This window comes from Fragaria vesca, linkage group LG4 (assembly GCF_000184155.1).
Source record: "Fragaria vesca subsp. vesca linkage group LG4, FraVesHawaii_1.0, whole genome shotgun sequence".
NCBI classification, from domain to species: domain Eukaryota; kingdom Viridiplantae; phylum Streptophyta; class Magnoliopsida; order Rosales; family Rosaceae; genus Fragaria; species Fragaria vesca.
In genome coordinates this window covers 16,988,806-17,002,435 of record NC_020494.1, presented here as the reverse complement: position 1 = coordinate 17,002,435, position 13,630 = coordinate 16,988,806, and the positions used below count along the sequence as shown (strand labels likewise).

General features: G+C 38.4%; 3 protein-coding genes and 1 non-coding gene across 4 annotated transcripts; 2 read left to right on the top strand and 2 right to left on the bottom strand.

Moving 5' to 3' along the window:
• Nucleotides 1-2,131: 2,131 nt before the first annotated feature.
• On the bottom strand, nucleotides 2,132-3,683 carry LOC101302261 (secologanin synthase-like). The gene is made up of 4 exons (XM_004298299.1): nucleotides 3,677-3,683; nucleotides 3,298-3,436; nucleotides 2,784-3,150; nucleotides 2,132-2,666 (listed from the first exon to the last, which is right to left on the bottom strand). Exons 1-4 carry the CDS (start codon nucleotides 3,681-3,683, stop codon nucleotides 2,238-2,240), a joined length of 942 nt encoding a protein of 313 aa, XP_004298347.1. The 3' UTR covers nucleotides 2,132-2,237.
• TRNAK-CUU lies at nucleotides 3,574-3,646 on the top strand. The gene has a single exon. It is a non-coding gene; the product is annotated as a tRNA-Lys (tRNA).
• Nucleotides 3,684-4,847: 1,164 nt separating the features above from the next.
• Nucleotides 4,848-7,199, top strand: LOC101301577 (cytochrome P450 734A1-like). The gene is made up of 5 exons (XM_004297159.1): nucleotides 4,848-5,206; nucleotides 5,308-5,540; nucleotides 5,670-5,905; nucleotides 6,020-6,404; nucleotides 6,488-7,199. Exons 1-5 carry the CDS (start codon nucleotides 4,918-4,920, stop codon nucleotides 6,923-6,925), a joined length of 1,581 nt encoding a protein of 526 aa, XP_004297207.1. The 5' UTR covers nucleotides 4,848-4,917; the 3' UTR covers nucleotides 6,926-7,199.
• Nucleotides 7,200-8,036: 837 nt separating this feature from the next.
• On the bottom strand, nucleotides 8,037-11,761 carry LOC101300999. The gene is made up of 5 exons (XM_004297157.1): nucleotides 11,708-11,761; nucleotides 9,519-11,101; nucleotides 9,004-9,117; nucleotides 8,696-8,845; nucleotides 8,037-8,583 (listed from the first exon to the last, which is right to left on the bottom strand). Exons 2-5 carry the CDS (start codon nucleotides 11,085-11,087, stop codon nucleotides 8,437-8,439), a joined length of 1,980 nt encoding a protein of 659 aa, XP_004297205.1. The 5' UTR covers nucleotides 11,088-11,101; nucleotides 11,708-11,761; the 3' UTR covers nucleotides 8,037-8,436.
• Between the last annotated feature and the right edge of the window lie 1,869 nt (nucleotides 11,762-13,630).

The following is a 13,630-nucleotide window of genomic DNA, read 5'->3' as shown; positions in this document are numbered from 1 at the left end:
CTGTTCAACCTCATATTCACTCATGGACCAACATGTATGGTACTAACTATAAAGTTCTCTCAAGCTTCCTGTGTGTGTTTCACTTCGGTTGACAAGACACTAGGACTAGTTTGCTTGCTTGGACTATCTTTCTTCTTGCTCTCCATACTGATTGACAAGAGGAAGCAAGAAAGAAGTCCTAAAATAAAACACCAAATCCTTATAGCTTCTCCAAACTGAAAACCGTATGTTAAGTTCTTAATACACGTTTTTTCTAAGTTACAGAACACAGCTAGCCCATAAATTTTGAAGTTCTTACCCCTTTTTTATCATTTCATATTTACACTGCAATTCACGCAGTCACGCAGATGAATATGATCATCCTGAATCTCTATATGGAAGTAACATTCCTGTTTTGTATGAGAGTTTAAACTTGAAAAGAGCTAGACTGGGAAATGACATAATATACTGACCCCTCGACAAAGAAACTTGATTTGAAACTAGATACCAGACGAATTGGTCGATCACAAGTAGGCATAATTTTCAATAACCTATAAAAGAAAGACTGAACATCTACTGTGGATTAGCTATTAGTTGGATGTGCATGCTGTCTATTTCAGATCCTTGTTGGCTAGTCTTTTTTTAGTTTTCACTTTCTTTGTGGCTGCTTCCCTATTTTTCATGTTGAACCATGTGGTGGTCTATCTATATTATTGGCTGGGACTTTCATAAAGAGGAAATTAGTACAGTTGAAACACAGTAAGCAAAATGAGATCTATTGGACATCTAGTGATCACAGGTTCAAGCTTTGTGTGTGTATTTCTTCTGTTATCTCTCATTAAGATCATATACAAGCTATGGTGGATTCCAACTCGCATTCAGAAACGGATGTCTTCCCAGGGAATAAACGGCCCTTCTTACACACTTATCCATGGAAGCACCAAAGAAATTTCCAACATGATGAAAGATAATATGAGCACGCCGATGAGTTTATCCCATGACATATTATCAGTTGTTCAGCCTCATATTCACAAATGGACTAGAATATATGGTAAGAAATACTCTAAGTTTTGGTTTTGCAAATCTTAGTTCCAGAACTGCTCAAAATAAGCTTTTGTTATTTTCTGCAAACAGGACAGATTTTTCTACAATGGTATGGTTCTCAACCTCAGTTAATTATATCGGAACCAGAACTGTGCAAGGCTATGTCAAGTTGCTACTAGGGGAGGACCTGGGTTGTGCTGACGGTGAAAAATGGGTTAAACTGTGAAAGGTTGCCAACCATGCCTTCTGATAGTAGTATGGGGTTCACATCCAAAACCAATTGGCAATAAATGGAGTGGTAACCCTTATTAACCCACAGGCAAGGTCCCATATTTCTGATGTGGGATTGATATCTCATCCAAAACCAATTGGCAATAAATGGAGTGGTAACCCTTATTAACCCACAGGCAAGGTCTCATATTCCTGATGTGGGATTGATATCTTGATATCTCAACACGCCCCCGCACGTGTTGCGAATTTTCAAGCCTAACACGTGAACAACATTTGGGGTTGACGTGGAGTTCGTGTGGCCATTGGGCTTCACACGTGGACATGGGTAACCCGCTCTGATACCATGATAAAGTAGTCTGGGGTTCACATCCAAAACCAATTGGCAATGGATGGAGTGGCCCAAACCCTTATTAACCCACAGGCAAGGTCTCATATTTCCGATGTGGGATTGATATCTCAACACCTTCCATGGAGAGAGCTTAAAAGTAAGCTCTTGCAGTTACTATTGGTGATTCTAAATTTCTAACAAAAATTTCTGTAATACAGTTAGACTAATTATTTGTGAGGGCAAATTTTTTTGTAATATATGACATGATTTTATTGTTTTCATAGTCTATGATTCCTGAGATGATAGCTAGTGCAGAGACAATGCTAGCAGGGTGGAAAAGTCATGAAGGGAAAGAGATTGAGGTGTTCGAATTGTTTAGGTTGTTCACTTCGTGCACGGGTAATGATCATGCGGACTGGCCATGATCATGCGGCCATGATCATACCTTGAGATCTATGCTCTTCAAACTACTGTATTATGCAAATATATTCTCAACAAAATATAACCAGACTAGTTTGCATATCAATGATTAATGCAAAAGACAAACCACAGGATGGTACTGCAGTGTAACACATAACAGAGGCTGTACTGCACTATTTTATTCAAAAGGAAATTTATGTAGCTAGCTAGCGACTGTCTGGTGCTTCTTCACAGTTCACAGTGGATAGAGCAACACCTGAACTCCATGTTGTGGGCGAATGGTGTGAAATTGATGTGGAGAGTGCACATAACCTGGAGAAAGGGTGAAGCTGTAGCGCTGTAGAATCATTGACAAAACAATCTTGGCTTCAATGGTTGCAAAGTTGAAACCTGCACAAATTCTAGGCCCCATTCCAAAGGGCAAGAAGGCACCTACATTGTTGTTAGTAGCTTTAGCAACCCCCTCGGAGAATCGTTCTGGCTTGAAAAGTTGCGCATCTTGACCCCAGAATAGAGGCTCATGGTGCAGTGCTAGAGTTGGAATGTGCACATCAACATTAGCAGGAATAGTGAACTTTCCTAGTTTAACTTCCCAATTGACTTTCCGTTCAATGGACAGAACAGGAGGATATAATCTTAGCGACTCATTCATGATCATACTCATCTGCATAATCGAACAAATAACAGAAGAGAAATAAGGCATAATTCAAACTTCAACTGGTAGGAACATTTGTGTGACTGCTTAGACAAAGAATAGGTTATGTTGTTGAGTTGTTCTTACTGTTTTCACCTTGGTAAGGCCGTCCGGATCCGGAGTTTGTTTGCCAAATATTTGCATGACCTCTTTTCTTGCTTTCTCTTGCCAATCTGTATAATGTGCCAGAAGAAAGACGGTCCAAGCAAGCATACTATTAGTGGCCTGCAAAGTAAAAAGTCTTACACTAAAGTCATCCACTGAAATCCTCTCTTTGTCATTGGTACCATGATGAGCCCCTAAAAGTAGTCCAAGAAAATCATTCCCAAAGCTTTCATCTTCTCTACTCATTAGTACTTTCTCTTCTCTTTTCTTTATAATCTCTAGTATGGAGTCGCGTATTCCTTTCTCAATCTTTTCTGACTCAATTTCGTCGTTCGTTTTGACAAACTTACTGCAATATTGATAGTGTACATAAGAAGAGACATCATAAATTGATCAATCAAGTAGTGTTTCAACAACTAAACAAAGTTCCAATTTTCAGGACCCCTTTTGAATACTGTTTTCAGAAATAATGTAAATTTAGTTAAAAGGATGTTACCTTAGGCCAGGAAATCTAACTGTAAAGGAATTCTTGACCAAGAAAACTGATAGCTTCATAATATTCTGAAAAATATTCTCTCCTTCTAAGTAGCTGCTGCCAAAGGCAGTCCTAGAAATTACTTCATTGATCAGTTGGTCTCAGCAACACCCCATACCATGTCTCAGACCATGCAGAACAAACAAAATAAGAACAGTAAATAGTACAATTTTATTACGACATAATCAATTAACCCATAAGAAACAAATTTTCTGCTAAACGTGTCACTAACAACAAGCCCGTCTAGCTCAGTTGGTAGAGCGCAAGGCTCTTAACCTTGTGGTCGTGGGTTCGAGCCCCACGGTGGGCGTCCACATACTTTTTTGTCTCGGGGACATACTTTTCATGTTTTGGAAGGATTATTGACCGAGTCCTGAATTATTGCTACAGAGTGTGTGCCGAATGAGGGATCTGCTCTCTGTCTATTAGTGCATTTTCATGATCAATATCATTCTTGTAAGCTTTCTCTGTTTCTGAAGACCAAGAAGACAATGATCATCCATAACCTGTGTAATCTGTTGGCATATTATAGATTGTCCCCTTCGCAAATGACATTCAATAATCTCTGTTAAATTGCAACAGATTTGGAACTAGTGCGTGTTAGTAGGCCAAGGGGGCCTACTTCAAACAGGGGTTCCGGGTTCGTACGTTATATAGTTTTCTAAAAATTAGTTGGTTTAGAAATAATTATCCGAAAATTCATTTGTGTTATTATTTCACGATATTTTTGAAAATTTTGCTTCCTTTGTATTATTGGTTCACAAAGTTGTACACTTACATATAACTTACTAAACAAGTTTTGTTCATAAAGTTGAAATTTTTGTTTTCTCTGTAACGTGGTATAACTTGTTTATAAAAGATTTATAAAGTTAAGAAATTTATATACGTTTGACAACACAGTTGCCCACAAGAAGATAGAATTATCTATAAAGTTGATTGAGTTAACCAAGGCCCAAACGATAACAAAAATATGTAAATGATCAACATACTAAAATATGGATACGATATAAATTTACTTATTTTTGTTATTGTTTGGATCTCGATCAGTTCAGTCTATCATAGACATCTCTGCTCTCGTCTCTACCAAAACCACTGGTCCACTACATCACTTTCATATTTTAATCAGCCATGAACACCAGTTTCAAAAAATAAAAAAAAATAAAAAATAAAATCCATGAACACATCATCTATCACCAAAACCAATTCAAGCTGATCATCATCAGATTCGTTTCATTGCTATAAGAATTTCTGGGTTCATCAGTCCACTTCTCTCTTACCAACTTTGGTGTTGGTGCTTCTACCACTTCTCTCTTTTACTTGTTTAACCCAGGAGCGGCGCCAGCAACATTATATTCCCTTTCCCACCACTCGAATCCGTGCTCAGATTCCAGCTCGCCGACATATCCAAATTGTGTCGAATCTCCCTCACAATCGAATCAGACTCAGCCTGAAAACAACGTGAACCAATGCACTAACAGCGCGTGCAACCACGCCCCGTTAAATCTGCCTAGTGCATGGAATTGGCTCTCATAGTATAGTTTTCAACAAGACCAAGAATCAACTGGCCGCTACTTAATCATCATGAAGATCGCTGCTGCTAGTTCAAGCACCATTCTCTGTTGTGTTGGAGTTCATGTGCTTCTGTTGGCTCTCATATTCAAGGTGCTTCATAGACTATGGTGGACTCCAACACGTTTTCAGAAACTGATGGCTTCCCAAGGAATTAGAGGCCCTTCTTACAAACTCATCCATGGCAACACCAAAGAGATCAACAACATGAAAATACAAGCCATGAGCCGGCCCCGAAATCTGTCACATGACATAGTATCCGCAGTTCATCCTCATATCCACTCTTGGACCAACATATATGGTATGTCTTTTCTTTGATCCTCATTAGCCCGATATTTTCATAGGTGAACTTCTAGTCAGCAGTGAACTAGTGGTTGAGTTTTTGAATGTAAAACAACGCAGGGAAGAACTATCTTCAGTGGCATGGTACTCAGGCTCAGTTGGTGATTACAGAACCAGAGTTGTGTAGAGAGATACTGAATGACAAAGAAAAAGCTTATCCGAAGATGGAGCCTATACCCTTTATCAAGAAGCTATTTGGAGAAGGCCTTGGCACCAGAACCAAATCCGATGAAAAATGGGCACAGCTGCGAAGGATCTCCAACCATTCCTTCCTTGGAGAGAGCAGCTTAAAAGCAAGTCCATCCATCTTATAGTTATTATATAAGTTAATGGTGATTTTGCATTTAGTATAGTAATGGAAAATGAGTTGAAGGAAGATTTGCTAATTAATTGTGTATTGATGGAATCGTTTTCATCGCTAGAACAAGATTCCTGCAACCATAGATAGTGCTGGGACGATGCTCCAAAGGTGGAAAAACCATGAAGGCAAAGAGATTGAGGTGTATGAAGAATTCAGATTGTTGACAGCAGAAGTGATCTCGAGGACAGCATTTGGCAGCAGCTACTTAGAAGGACAGCACATTTTTGATATGTTGATGAAGTTTTACTTCTTAATATCCAAAAATTTATTCACAATCAGGTTGCCTACCTTCATCAGGTAATTTACTTCAAAATTTCACCTGATACTAATTGATCTGCTTTCTATTGATGTTGATAAAGGAAGAATTGTTGAGTCAATATATGTAATAGTCTCATTCCATGTTGGTCGCAGTAAAGTGTACAAGACCAAAGATGAGACAGAAGCTGAGAAGCTTGACCAAGGAATCCGTGACTCCATACTGAAGATCATTAAGGAAAGAGAAGCCAAGGCAATGAAGACTGGAGAAGAAGGCAACTTTGGACAAGATTTTCTTGGCATGCTCTTAAAGGCTCATCATGATGCCGATGTCAATCAGAGGATTACAGTAGAGGAATTGATTGATGAGTGCAAAACGTTGTACTTTGCAGGACAGGACTCCACTGCTAGTTTGCTAGCTTGGACCATCCTTCTTCTGGCACTTCATACTGATTGGCAAGATGAAGCACAAAAGGAAGTCTTACAAGTATTTGGCAAACAAAACCAGCCAAATCATGATGGAATCGCCAAGCTCAAAACAGTAAGAATCTTGAACTCATCTGCTAGTATATCAGTCAATTTGTTCTTTCTTTCTTACTAATGATCTTGGCTGTTTCCACGCAGTTGAGTATGATCATCAATGAGTCCCTAAGATTATATCCTCCTCTTGTTACCGTAAGTGGGAGGACAGCTGACAGAGAAGTTAGAGTGGGAAAGCTGACCATTGATCCAGCAGCTAATCTTGAACTGCTCATCAAACCTTTATCATTGCACCATGATCCTGACTTCTGGGGACAAGATGTGCATCTCTTCAAACCAGAGCGATTTGCAGACGGGGTTGCGAAAGCTACAAATAATAACCTAGCCGGATTCCTACCCTTTGGAACTGGACGTAGAATGTGTGTGGGATCAGACTTCGCCGTCACTGAAGCAAAGGTTGTTCTGTCAATGATTCTGCAGCGCTACTCCTTCACCCTTTCTCCAACTTATGTACACTCGCCCTATGAAGCGCTTACGCTTTGCCCACAACATGGAGTTCAGGTGATGCTGCACTCACTGTGAAGCTGCTTGCAATGGCAAATTGGGAAGACCAAAATTGTCTATAATTACATTAATAATATTTTCGCATATTTTTGCTCTATGAAGAGTGGAAACCTAGCTTTCCTTGATGCTTGTTATGTGTTACTTCTCTTGCTGCTCAATCTGCAACCTTGTTTCTTATTGTACAACTACAGTTATAATTTCATCACCTTGCACCTTGCTTCATATTATCAAGTGAAATGTGCAAGTCCTTTTCCAGTCATGGATGAGACTACACTAGATTGTTCTTACCAAATCGATCTCATATTGCCATAGACTGGAAATGTACAATTCAAGACCGGCAGGAAATGTACAACTCATAGACTGGGAAAGCTGACACTTCCTGCCGGTCTTGAATTGTACATTTCCAGTCTAGCACTTCACCATGAGCCTGAATACTGGGGAGAAGATGTACATCTTTTCAAATCAGAGCGATTCTCCGAAGGTGTTGGCCGTGTTGCTAAAGCTGCTGCCTACTAATTATAACATAACCACATTCATACCTTTTGGAATGGGACCTCGAATCTGTCCAGGGTTGAACTTTGCTACCGTTGAAGCCAAAATCGTTCTCTCAATGATTCTGCAGAACTATTTTTTCACCCTTTCCCCAGGTTATGTCCGCTCACCCTATGAGAATATTACTGTTCGCCCACAGCATGGTGTTCAAGTAATGCTACATTCACTGTGAAGTGTGAACTGGAGGTGATCGAATACCAAAATTGACCATAATAATCTTAGACTACACATACATTAGTGTTGATTTTGGAAGTTTGGAAATGATGAGTCATTTCCTGTTCTTTGTGCTTTGCAGCAGCTTACTTGTTTCTGCTACAATCATGATATGATGATATCTGGCACCCCAATAGAAAAGATTTTAAGCGCTGAATTTTATGCAACTTCTGTTTCTTCAGGAAATCATGGCAATGTACTAAATTTCTCGGAAACATTTTGCAAGGATGGCTTATAGTCCTCAGTAACTGGCTGCAAGTTCGTATAGGAGCACCAGAAGTGTTAGTTTTCTGTAACAAGATGTAGAAACACCCTCTAGAATTGATTTAAAAGTGTCAAAACAGTGATATTATTTTTTTTTTTTAATTTGTTAAACAATGATTTGGTACTACTGTGATATCATGAAACATGATAAAAGAACTTAAACAATCACATAGAGAATCAAAATCGAACAAGATACTCGTCATAGTGTAGTGCGGGTTTACTTTTCAAGTGATTATAAACTGATTTGTTCGAAACAGAAAATTCAGTGTATCTGAACTCATTACAAGAATCTGAGTTAACATTCTTAAATTTGAATAAATGATTTCCTTTGGCTAACTACAACTGTGTTACAATGGATATTCATAAAATAAAATCAGGCTCAAAAATGCCAAGTCATACACTGACGACTTGTGGCAGATGCACCCACAACCAAAAAAGAATAAACCTTAATTTCCTGCAGTTAGAAACCTGTAAGTTGAATGACGATCACAACTTTGTATTCAGAACCAGGTAGTTGTTATCAGTTTCTCCTTCATGCGAGATATAAGCTTAAACTTTTCCTCAGCTTCAACCATCTGGCGGATGTCAGTTCTTGATGCTCGATCAGGGTGAAATTTCAATAACGCCCGTTTATAAGCTGCATGCACCTGAAATAATATCAAATTCCATTAAGAAAAGGATATAGTATATTCATAATGTACATACATGTGTCTGATTTATATGCATTTCTGCCCAACATATCCCACTTATCCAATTTACCTCCTGTGGTGAAGGTTGGACACCTGACGACCCCACTTGTATTCCCAAGCCGCGAAGCAAAGAAGACATACTTTTGCATGCTGACAATATGTTAAGTTCCTTCCTTACTTCAGCACGAAATTTGTCTTTCATGTTCAAATTTTCTTCATCCTGAGCATCACATTTTCACACATCAGGAATTTAAAAAATCTTAAACAACTAAAAGCAAACTACTGTACCCAAAAAGAAAAAAGAAGATATGAAGCATAACGACTTCAGACAAGCAAAGATATGGTAATTGTTGAAGATATGGATCCAAAGTTTCAAACCTTCTTTTGAGTCTCTCTAACTTCTTCCACGCGTTGCTTTTGCCTTCTCTGCATGTCCAATAAGCGCATGCTTTCAGCTTTTTTCCTCTTACGCAATCTCTGTGCCTCTTCTGCCTGAAAGAGAACAAAATCAAAAAGATTGATATGGTCATTACCGATGTCAAGGTTCACAAAGGCTACAAGATACATAAGTGCTATGTATAATATTTATAATAAAACAAAAAAATAAATGAATAGACACCAGACTAGGGATGAACTATGGTCAAGCTTGTATAGATATTCTATACATAAGAACTATGCGTATAAAAGTGGTGAACTACCCTTTTTTGGTCTGGATATTATGAGCTTTTGTGAATGATTAATACTTAATGAAGAAGAGCAATTAACTACCACCCTATCAGCCAAATTATTTGTCAACCCTTTCAATAAGTGGAAGGTCTTGGACTATACACACATGAGGAAAGAGACTCTAGAAGGAAATAAAAAGGGTATTCGTGCATATGCATATGCATAACCTGAATTTGTAAGACTTGCCGCCTGGATTCCATTTCTTCTTCCATTGCTTGCTTGTATTCATCAGTTTCTTTGAGCTTTTCCCGATCAGTGATAATATTGTTTTGAACAAGAGTAACATTACCATCTTCAGGATCCCTCGATTCAGATGAATCTGTCCCCACTTTCTCCTGTGACACGTCTTTTCCATTACTAATTTCAGACTTATCCACATAGACTCTACTTTCTCTAGGAACAGCCCCGAAGTGATCTTCAGAAATCTCACAGTCCACATGTGTTTCATCAAGTGGCTCTCCAAGAACTGAATTCACCTTTCCCTCAGAACTAGATCCTTTGTGAAATTCATTGTCCTTGACTCCTAATTCAACTCTGTCCTGGTCAGTAAGCACTTCACCTGAGTGTTGATTCTTGTAAGAAAGCTCTTCATTCAATACCCTGGGGCTTCTTTGATAATTGTTAAACCTAGGTAAGGAATCAGAGAAACAGGTTTCATCCCTAAACTTTTGTTCATTATGCATATGTTGTTTAGATTGTTTCCCAGCTAATTCTTCCGTGGACCGTGAGGAATTTTCTTCAGGATTTTGATCTTCTTCATTCCAAGAACCAGAGATGCCTTCCTTATGAAGAGATTGCGACTTGTAACCAAGAGGATCTTCAGGGACTGTGCCTCTTACATGCTGAAAATCCCCATTCCTATGTAAGCTTTCTGTTTCTTTAGCTGACCCAGGTTTTTCACATGGAATACTGTTTTCAGCAACATTCTGTTTGGACTCCATAGAAGAAGTTTTCATTTTGGCCTCAAAAGAACTACCATCAAAGTGGTGATCACGAGTTCCCATGTCTGGAGGGCTCTCTTTTTCACAATCTCCATGGTCTGAACTTGAACAAACAGGAGACTCTGCATGCTTTCCTGTTCTATTCTCTGCATCAACAGTATCACCATGAGATCCAGATCCACTCGCTTGATCCTCTGGACCCGACTGACAATTACGAGAAACATGTTTTCTCTTTTGTGAAGCTTTTTCCCAACGTTCATGGAGCACTGAATCTTCTACCAACTCACAATCAGAATAATCAGTATCAGAGGAACCAGACTCAGACTCCGAATATAAACCATAACCATATCTACGGGGAGCTGTACTCGAATGGGTTTGCTTGCCTTTTGAACCGGATGGAAAACCTTTTTCCTGGACAACTTCACATTCATCTCTATCTGAGCGTACAGAATTCCGCCAATAGTTAGGAGAGGGAAACTGACTTTTGCTTGAGGTGGCATCACTGTCCAGGTCCCCAAGATCTTCAACAGAACAAACACTATCGGTGTCACCACCCGCATCATCGTCATCATCTATATCAATGATAGTACTAAATTCTCTGTTTTGTCTCAGTGTACTAGAGCCTCGAGATGGTGGCTGCTCAATATCATCTATGTTAATGACATCGTCATCGTCGTCAAGATCAATGATCTCAACTTTGCCAACACCCTTATTTACCTTGTAACTTTCTACAGGCTCTTTCCCAGAACATCTTCCGAGTCCAGGAAAGACTCTTGCAGATTTTCTCCCTCCCATTGTTTCATCCACAACTGCAACAAAACGAATACATAAACCATCAAAAAAAAACTAGCAAAAGTTGAGTTTCGACCAAATAAATCAGCATCCGGAGCATGAATTAAATGCACTCAATCAAAACCTAGCAAATTCACGCAAACACACGCACGCACGACGCATGCCACTACTTACGCATTGTATTTCTTACCTATTTACGCATTCTACACCGAAAAAAATCTAACTTTAAAGGAACAACGTTAATGAAATCCTTTTACCAAATACCGCCAATCGTATAAATTCTCCTAAACCCTAGCTCACCTACAGCTTTGTTAGGCATTATCATCTCATCTACTAGCAAACTAACTCACAAGCCAGTACCTTATCAAAACAATCAATTGATTCCTAGGGTTTGTTTCAATTGAACCTAACATGTCACAACTGAACAAGCACACACTCATACAACCAACAACTACATCAAATCACCCAACTCTACATAAAACCCTAAATCAACAATTTCATAATGAAATCAAAATCATAAACATTTCCCCACAAGAAATTAAATATCAATTGAGCCCTAACTTCAGCCAAGAATCCATTGATTAACGAACAAACATAACCGAGAATCGAGAATCAAACCTCACCTTTGATAAAGAGGAAGAAGCCCTAGCTCATCGGCACAGTGAAACCCAGAAAGGAGGGAGCTTTATTGGGAGGTCCAATTTGGGGGAGGAGGGTTTTCGAAATTGAAATTGAAATTGAAAATTGGAAGTAGGAAAAGATTGGAACCAAAACGAAGAGGAAAGGAATAAAAACGTTTATATACAAAAAGAAATTATTTATTATTTTTATCTAGAAAAAAAAGTTATGTGGGTGACGGTATGGAGGCTCACAGACGAGGAGAAGGCTTCAAGTCCGCGGTTGTGGGGCCATGACGGAAGAAGATGATTGGTCTGTGATTCACTGTGTAATACTTGACGTGTGTTTCTAATTGTATTGACTAATACGTGGTTGGACTATTACAAAATTTATTTTCCCTCAATTAACCCTTAAAAGATTTGGATTAATTTTTTTTCTTCATGAGGTTTTTCAATGGTGGTTGGATGTAGATTCCAAATTTGATTATCCTTTCTTCATTTGATTATTAATAATAATGAATATAAAAGTTTTAAAAGATAATATGGAAATAAAAATAAAGAGTTAGAGTGATCTAAAGACGTTAAACTCAAATTAGATTTGTACAGACGGTTAATTAAATCTTTTTATGTGACAATTAATTCGTGAATGTGTAGCACTTGTCAAGAACTTCATAAGAAAATGACACAAATTAATGAAGCTGATTTCTTTTTGTTTTGTTGCTTTTGATATCGATATCGTAATACTTTTATTTATTTAGAGTAAGAGTTTACAAAATAAAGCGGCGATTCATATATTTTTACATAAGTTCTCATGCATTTACTGAGAATGAGAATGTACCCAGCATCATGGTAACTACCTAGGAGGAATATATGCATCTGAGATTGATTGATGAATGTTTCTTACTATAAACAGTAGGAAATAGTGTCTAGATAATTCAAGGGATATGATATTGATCCCGGCATCAAAGAATCAAAGTATTTATGCTTTAATTGGTGTTGATTTGGACCGGTTTGTAGGATGGTTATTGGGTTTACTACTCACAGCCCCAATCGAAAATATGGGCTTTTTTATGTTTTTAAGAAAGCACTCGGTTTAAGCCCACACTGATATAGTATGGAATACAGATTGCTTTTCATTCATCTTGGGCTTGTTTTTTTTTTTGGTCGAAATTCATCTTGGGCTTGTTGACTACTAGTAGTGCTTTGCATTTCAGAACAGCAGGAATTTTATACATGCATGATCTGTGATTGTTGGCAAACTCAGAGAAACAAAATGTACTAATATACAGAGTTCATACAAATAGAAGATACAATGTGCCTTAGAATAGAACTTAAGATTACATCAACTTGCCACAGGATATAACCCTTCTGAAAAAATCCTCAAGGCTTTGTGTAGCAGCACTTAATTTACTTGTTGAGTGCAGCCAGATTCAAGCAAAGAAGGCAAGACTAGAGGAGAGAGTAGGGGGATGGGATCTTTACTTTGATAGATGAATGAATTCAAAGAAGAAGAAGAAGAAGAAGAATTTGAGCTGCTCGAGCAACCAGAAGAGCTGGCATTGATATTGTTAGGCTGCTTGATCAGCTGAAGAGGACAAGGAGCTCTTCGTTGCAACCGGCTCAACCGCCTTCTGAAAATACTGTCATCCTTGTGTGCACAAGTTTGGAAGCCTGGAAACTCAGCAGTTGTATCTTCCATGATGGTTTGTTGCCTCTAGTGTAAGTTAATGGGTCTTTGGATCTCCCTATGGTTTAAGTATAAGAGACAGATCTCAAGCATTACTTAACTTAGCTAGCTAGGGGAATCATTAATGTTACAATAAGATTACACTTGACCATTGACTCCATTTTCCAGATAAGCTAGAATCTCAACCTCCCGGTCGAAAATTCTACCATATCCACATATACTAGTTAGTTTTAAATCACTCA

Excerpts from the sequence above, each read along its gene's own strand:
- LOC101302261 (XM_004298299.1), bottom strand. Across the intron at positions 3,151-3,297 it reads GTTAGATTTCCTGGCCTAAG|TAAGTTTGTCAAAACGAACG; the intron begins GTAACATCCTTT and ends TCAATATTGCAG. Across the intron at positions 2,667-2,783 it reads GCCTTACCAAGGTGAAAACA|ATGAGTATGATCATGAATGA; the intron begins GTAAGAACAACT and ends TCGATTATGCAG.
- LOC101301577 (XM_004297159.1), top strand. The coding sequence starts at position 4,918 with ATGAAGATCGCTGCTGCTAGTTCAAGCACCATTCTCTGTTGTGTTGGA. Across the intron at positions 5,207-5,307 it reads CTCTTGGACCAACATATATG|GGAAGAACTATCTTCAGTGG; the intron begins GTATGTCTTTTC and ends AAAACAACGCAG. Across the intron at positions 5,541-5,669 it reads TTGGAGAGAGCAGCTTAAAA|AACAAGATTCCTGCAACCAT; the intron begins GCAAGTCCATCC and ends TTTCATCGCTAG.
- LOC101300999 (XM_004297157.1), bottom strand. The coding sequence starts at position 11,087 with ATGGGAGGGAGAAAATCTGCAAGAGTCTTTCCTGGACTCGGAAGATGT. Across the intron at positions 9,118-9,518 it reads GGCAAGTCTTACAAATTCAG|GCAGAAGAGGCACAGAGATT; the intron begins GTTATGCATATG and ends GTTCTCTTTCAG. Across the intron at positions 8,846-9,003 it reads TTAGAGAGACTCAAAAGAAG|GATGAAGAAAATTTGAACAT; the intron begins GTTTGAAACTTT and ends TGTGATGCTCAG.